Genomic DNA, 7394 nt, shown 5'->3' with positions numbered 1-7394 from the left:
AATAAAAAAAGACCCTTCCTTAACATTTTAAATCCCATCACTGATTAAGATAGCCATAAATTGCCATAAGATAATTTCAAGCATTTGTATATTTAACAAGATATTTAAAGCATAAAATCCTAAGTTTTCTATATTTAAACACATTTTATTAAGTGCATTTTATTATATTTAGCAGTGAACAATGTTTGAAATAAAAAAGTAAATAAAAGGAATATATTTATCGAAATGTTCCAGTTGAAATCAGATGGAATGGCAGATATTGGAGAGTCTTTACATTCAGAAGTCAGATGGCAAACCATGTGACTAAAAAATTAAAAAGATAAACAAAATTACCTTATAAAAAGCAACAATTCCATCGTGTAGAATGGTTGTCAATCAAATGAGAATTGAGTATATATTTGGAGTGAAAGACATAAAGCTTATTTAAAAATTCAATTTTTTAATTTGTCCAGTTAAAGCAAAACCAATGGGCAAAAGAAATGTAGCCAAGAGTATTGTTGATCCGGCAAATATAAAAGTCCAGACACTGGATCCTGTCACATCGATGAGAATTCCTCCAATTATTGGTCCGGTTACAATACCGACCCCATGCATCAATTCAAGAAAACCGAATGCAACATTGAAGAATTTGGCACCTGTGTGAAATGAATGGTAAAATGAGAACAATAAATTTAAAAATGTGTTGCAGATTACTGTTTCGGCATAAGGAAATGGCGTAATAAAAAAAACACGAACATGTTAACCCACAAACATACCAAGCACGTATAATCGAAATGGTTTTGCGAAAACGGGTGAATCAACTGAATACAAAATTCAAATATATTTGTTGTGATTGCTGTCAAAATTATGAAAAGTGGAATTGTTATTATATTGTTAAAATGAAATGACGAAAACTACAATAAAATTTGAAATTCAAATCAGTCCTGTCCTACAAAGACAAAGCAATTGCTTATCTATAAAAATCGTATCTTGCTCTAGTAAAGTAGTATAAGTCATTCAAATTATTATAAATTATTTTCTGAAGGGCAATTTAAATGTTTGATACTTACCATAAATTTCATGTACAAGCACTTGATAATGTGTTATGGCGGCAAAGAGAGCACCACAACAGACACCGTAAGCAATTTGCATAGCGAACGATTTGGCAAACACAGAAAGTAACGTTAGGACTCCAGCAATTGTGAAGCATAAAAAATACACATAATACGATTTTACGAACTTCCATTTTGATAGAAGACCTAGCAATATCCGAAATATTGCATTGATGCCAAACGTTGAAACTACCTGTGCAGCTGAAAAATACAAGTATCGACGTTATTATACAATCAGTACGATAAGTTCACTACGTTGTTAAATGTGTCTTATTTAATTGCAAAATTACAAGACAATTTAAAATGTAATCTCTCCTCACCTTGTTCCTCAGTGAAGTTTAAATCGTAAGATGCTCTTGCTGTTGTCAAGCCGAGTACAATGAAATATCCCATGTATAAAATAGTATTATGTGCAATGACTATATAAAATGTACAGCCGCTGAATAATATCTTTGCAATTTGAAAAAATGTTAATTCGTTTTTGCCGAGTTCATAACATTCGTCATCAGATAATTTTTCTGAACTTGCCTTGTCAAAATTAAAATTATCGTTTTCGTCCTTCGAAGTTATGACAAGTTTTTCATTTGGTTGTACATTTCCGCCAAAAGAAATGTTGTCTTCCGACGACGTTATTTTGGCTTCATAACAGTCCGTTCCATGTTCCGAAATTAGGGGTGCCAGACTTTTTCTTTGTGTATTTGAATTTTTGCTTTTCAGCTTCCAACACCGGAGAATTGGAAAGGGAGGTGACGCTCTAACAGGATAGAGTAATAAGCCACATGCAATCATGTTACCAAAGAAACCTGAAGTGATTAACATGGCCCCCCTCCAATTGTATTCTGCGATGAGCATTTCAAAATACAGGGGGAATATAAAGCTTCCAAGTCCATAGGCACTCGTTACCAATGCAAAAGCAAGTGGTCTTTGATCATGAAAATGCTCACTCACAGCATTTACGTATGAAACCATGCAGAAGCAACATCCCAAACCTGAAAAAAGAATGTTTCTGTTGTTTCTTATTACCTACGAGACTAGGGCATCTGTAAAATATCTGAAGGTTCTATGAGATTCGTTTTTCACTTCGAAGATTTGTGTGATCAAGTTATTAAAATTGTGCATTGATTCCGTCATCACATCTCAGTGATCTGGTGGTCAAACTACCTTTACTGTAAAATATTTGATACTACTTCGTTCGTTTTAATCTTCGTGTCCATATATTTGAGCCCTAATCTCTTGTTATTTGTACATTGAAATATGAAAGGAATAATATTGTTAGAACCTTACCTCCTAAGGCACTGTACGTAAAAAACAGTTGAGATAATGTTTGGGCTAAGGAAGAAGCTGCAAATGACATCATCATCATGATTCCCCCGAGAACATGAGTCCATCTGTATCCCCATTTATCAACAATAAAGCAACCGAAAGGACCTGAAAATCAACACACGGTATAGCACCAACCCCAATTCCCAAAATTCGAACAAAGACTTTCGTAGGAATCAAATTACAGAACGTTATTTGTAGCCTATCTGGCTCTCCAGGATTAAAAATGATAAGTCATTATTATTTAAATTGGGAGCTAAAACGTTATAGTCTTGTTATTTAGATTGGAAAGATGTAAACTTGATTTTTTTCGCTACCAGCGTGAGTCGGGAAACAGCTTGTTCGACCATTTCGGCATTCCATGTACATGGTTGTTTATGGAAAATGAAACCAGGGATTCACTGAAGATCAATTGTTAAGCCAATGAATTTAGTAATCCATCTACAAATTTAACGCGGCAAAGAGAGCTATTAGCCTACTCCAGATGTACGTTATAATGCAGTTTAATGACAAAGGGGCCGAGAATATGCCAAGACGTTTGATATATATAATTATTCATGATAATGCTAATGAGTCAGTCATGCATTATGGCATGAACAAGTCTACTTCTTTAGAGTACCTACTCCGTAGTAAAAAAAATCGGCGCTCTAGAAGTGTGTGCACCAATATGGAGGTAACTAATTTTGTTTGCCTGGTTTACATCAAGTTGTGTAACGGTAATCAAAACTATGGACAAGGGGTATATTCACTTGGCTAACACAGACAGTTCCCGAATTCGTAATAGAACCAAAATGAGGAAAATCGGAATAAAATGGACCTTTCCCCGAGCATCGACTTCCTTGTTTACTTCGTGACATTGGCCAATCAGCAAGATACAAAAAGTGACGTAACAATGTTTCGCGTTTTTGAACTCTATTTGTTAGTTTTCAGTTGTGTTTCGGAAACTTAAATATAAATCAGATAATCCAATGATCACTCTGTCTTTCTAGGGGTTTTAAGTTAATTGCAGTAATAAAAATTTAGTGTAGAAATAGCTGTGGTAGACTAGGCTAAAATTCTTTACCGGTAGTTTTAAAAAACAGATTACTGTAAGCGATGAATCAAAATGATGGTTTGAAACACATACCCCATTTTGCAGGCGCCAATTCGCAAAAGCACTATTAAAATATCCCCAAAAATTTTGCAATGGTAAAGTATAGGAAGAATTTTTCGGGGGTCAAAGGTCGGGGAAAGGTCCATTATGGTCTAACCCTAACCTGGCACACACTACAGGAATACTAAAAAATCAATCAAAACAGAAATAATCCATCCTCACATGCCATTGCCGCTATTGCTGATCCAGAACTAGCGACGGCTGCTACAGAAGCCGTTGTTGCAGAAAAAGCGTCAATCCAATACAGAACAAATGTGCCGAATGCGTAGAAAAACACTGAGTTTCCTACAGTTGATATAAAGCATGCAACTAAGACGACCCATCTCCACTGAGAATTTGTCTCAGTCATTCAAATTTTATAAAAGCAATAATGCCAAAAATCTGAAACTAATTACATTTAATCCGATAAAGAATGAAGATTCGAATATAGATCAACTAATTTTGCTTAGCAGTTTTGTGCAAATTATTTTGGAAGACACGACTCTCAACCTAAGTCCCGTAAAAAGAAGAATTCTCAGTTCAGACTCAACTTTGCTTCAAAGACCATTTTTCTTTTCAAGTTGGCATTTTTCGACTCCGAGTAAATTAAAAATAAAAAATTAAAGTTATAGCCTTCTATCGGCTTCAATTACACTTAGTGTCTAAAAATACCAAACTCTCTAGAAAATATATATATCGAAGGTATTTGGGGGTCAAATTTTAGCAATTTTGCTGATAATGGGAGTGGAGGTTGCACACGAAGATGTATTGGATTTTCAACTTCCCCGCAATCAAAATAACCGACATTAAAGTTGGGAATCGAAATTCAATTGATGCTTTAAAAGCTTACTAAAGTTTTCGTAACCACATCACTTTCGCAATATTGTCGATAACTTTATCCGATTTGGTACCTTACAACGCAGCAATGTTTAACTGCTGCTATGTAATTTATACTACCATTCCTATGTCGGCAAAGCAACCATACACAAAAAGCGAGTCAATGTGTATTCTCAAAATTTGTTGAAAACCACCGACGTGGAAAACCACAAAAACAATATAGGCATAATGAACGCTTATTTAACAACCTTCAACCGGGAAACCGTTTGTAGTCATTTAGATACGTAATTTAGAGCACATTCTACTAAACCGACCGAAATTCGGTACAGCTCATGCTGCCATATATCTTCTATATGCTCTCCTTAAGCTCAGTACTCGTATCAGTTATATATTAACTCTCTGCCCATCTGCTAGTAATTGACGTTTTAATTCCACAAAAGACTACACTTAGTCAAAGACCATATAACATCGTCGATATCGATTTCCGCGCGCTTACCGAAGTTAAATCGCTCCTGTTATGGCAATATAACAATGATTTACATTCGGGTAATGATTTTCTAATCCTGTTAGTAATATACAACTAAGCTTGTTCTGTTCTATATCTATTATTGAAGATATCTGTCACTTACAGAAGAGTTATTTCTACCGACAACGTCGTAGGCTTGATGACGACGCAGGAATTTGGCAAAACAAACAGGCCTACAATCTTCGACAGCTGTTTGAACTGTGATATTCAGTTCATTTCGCAACATATCTGTGTAGAGGTGTAAACATTTCAGCAAGATTCCGTAGAATACATTTTGAAGTTAAATAGCGGATAGTTTTCGTGGGATGCGTGGTCACGTCGCTTTTTATCTTTGGTATTTGGAATATGTACGGGAAATATAGATTAAAACGGCAATACACCGTTTAACAAAAATACGGGTGAAATTATGCTAAAATGCATAATTACGTCGATTCAAAATCTGTGTAAAATGTAAATTCTCATTTGATTTTACAAATACCTTATGGGCATGGCAATCACCCAATGTTGCACGAACAATTCAATTTTCACATTTTGTGTAATATTGGTCAGCAAACCCTTTTTACATGCCGCTATGAAATATAACATACGATCTCAAATACATATTATATATATATATATATTCATGTATATTCAGATATATCAATTATCAACTAGGGTGATCAAAATTACTATTTATGTCTTCAAAGATACGCAAATTTTGCGGAGAATTCTCGATTTCTGTGAAATTTCACTTTGACATTTTACCTACCTCGGAATACTAAACTGTTCGTACATATATAGCAGAGGTGGCCAACCTTCTTTCGACCCGAATCGACTAAAATCTTCAAAATAGCTCGCGATCAACTGGTCGGTAATAAGATCATAAAGAAAAACGAAGGAGTAATGAATATGCGGATAACTGCACACACGCATATATACATTAAAAATCCACCGCTGCTAATAAGCTCGGCTCTGTGGGCGCATTCTTGAAGAAATCACCACAAAAATTTGTATTTTCCTATGTTCCATTTAATTTGATTATGTAATTGTACGCGGAGTAATTGTTTACTCCGTATTACCCTATAAGGAGAAAAGCATGCAAATAAAATAAATTTTGTGACTAGTGTTGTGGCCCCCTCAAGCTACTCTCCGGTTACGTCTATATATATGTGTTTTGTAACGAATCATGAAGTAAACGGAAATGGGAAAATTTTTTACAGATTTAACTTTTGTTCCATGTGGTAATATTTGTGTTAAAATACTCAGACGTATATTTTCAGTTAGTTTTAATTGTCCAGCGATAATTTGCAAATATGATCTGGCCAACATAACATACAGTAAGTGTGCTCGAGTGCAACCGCCAAGCTACGCCTCGTAGCTTAATACCAACTATCATGTTACCCGTACTGCCCTCTAATTGCTGAACAAGCACTCAAATCATATAGCACAGACCTATCTTCAAATTTGCAAGTTCCACCACTGACTAACAATTTTGCACTGGCTGCATTGACTTTCAGCACTGACTTTACATTTTGCAGGCTACCACTTATCTTATCACCAAAATACTTGTTACAGATAATCAAAACAAACCGGGATTAATCTGTATTGCTTCGACCGTGTCAATTCTTGATACGACCTCATTGTCTTTGAAATTATGTCACTGATCTCTATTGTGAAATGCTCGACTGACTGATCGATGACGCCATCTTTGATTTCGTCAACGAAAAGTTCCTGACAAATAAAATACAAAGTGATATCTTATCGCCAAAATACTTGTTACAGATAATCAAAACAAACCGGGATTAATCTGTATTGCTTCGACCGTGTCAATCCTTGATACGACCTCATTGTCTTTGAAATTATGTCACTGATCTCTATTGTGAAATGATCGATGACGCCATCTTTGATTTCGTCAACGAAAAGTTCCTGACAAGTAAAATACAAAGTGACGGATGAAACCACTTTCTGGTCTGTAATCATATTATACCAAGCATTCATTTTCACCAAATTTCATATATCAAAGTTGTTCTGTCTCTACTGACTGACTTGTTGGACACGAAATGGACATAACGATCGTTTCAATATTTTTGGACACGAAATGGATGTAAAGGTCGTTAGAATATTTTGTTGTTATTGGACACGTAGTGGACATAGCGATCGTTTCAATATTATGTTGTTGTTGTTCTTAGTGTCCTTGTTCTTTGACATGTTTTGACGAAAATCGCTTTTCTCTTCGGATACTGGACCAATTGCTTTGAAATTTTCAGTGGTTGAAGATAAAATTTTTCTCCAGGAGGCTATTACTTTTTTTTCGCTATGACGCCATCAAAATTATTCCCACTGGGTGGCGCTACGTGTCCATATATTTGAGCATAGCTCTCTTATTGTTGGACACGAAGTGGACATAACGATCGTTTCAATATTATGTTGGTCTTGTTGTTGTTGTTCTTTGACACTTTTTGGACATCTAGTGGAAAATCTAAAAATACGCTTTTCTCTTTCATTACTG

General features: G+C 35.2%; 1 protein-coding gene across 1 annotated transcript; it reads right to left on the bottom strand.

Annotated features, from left to right (window-relative positions):
* On the bottom strand, nucleotides 1-6378 carry LOC120337304 (monocarboxylate transporter 9-like). Its single transcript, XM_039405059.2, has 5 exons — nucleotides 3727-6378; nucleotides 2376-2519; nucleotides 1412-2080; nucleotides 1050-1292; nucleotides 1-635 (listed from the first exon to the last, which is right to left on the bottom strand). Exons 1-5 carry the CDS (start codon nucleotides 3911-3913, stop codon nucleotides 424-426), a joined length of 1455 nt encoding a protein of 484 aa, XP_039260993.2. The 5' UTR covers nucleotides 3914-6378; the 3' UTR covers nucleotides 1-423.
* Nucleotides 6379-7394: the final 1016 nt, after the last annotated feature.

The sequence above is a fragment of the Styela clava genome, chromosome 10 (genome assembly GCF_964204865.1).
Source record: "Styela clava chromosome 10, kaStyClav1.hap1.2, whole genome shotgun sequence".
Taxonomy (NCBI): Eukaryota; Metazoa; Chordata; class Ascidiacea; order Stolidobranchia; family Styelidae; genus Styela; species Styela clava.
The sequence above is the reverse complement of the archived record's forward strand: the minus strand, read 5'-3'. Positions and strand labels throughout refer to the sequence as shown.

Coding starts and splice junctions, on each gene's coding strand:
- LOC120337304 (XM_039405059.2), bottom strand. CDS start 3,913: ATGACTGAGACAAATTCTCAGTGGAGATGGGTCGTCTTAGTTGCATGC. Junction 2,081..2,375: donor TACGTACAGTGCCTTAGGAG/GTAAGGTTCTAA, acceptor TTCTTTTTTCAG/GTTTGGGATGTTGCTTCTGC. Junction 636..1,049: donor GCTTGTACATGAAATTTATG/GTAAGTATCAAA, acceptor CATTTCACACAG/GTGCCAAATTCTTCAATGTT.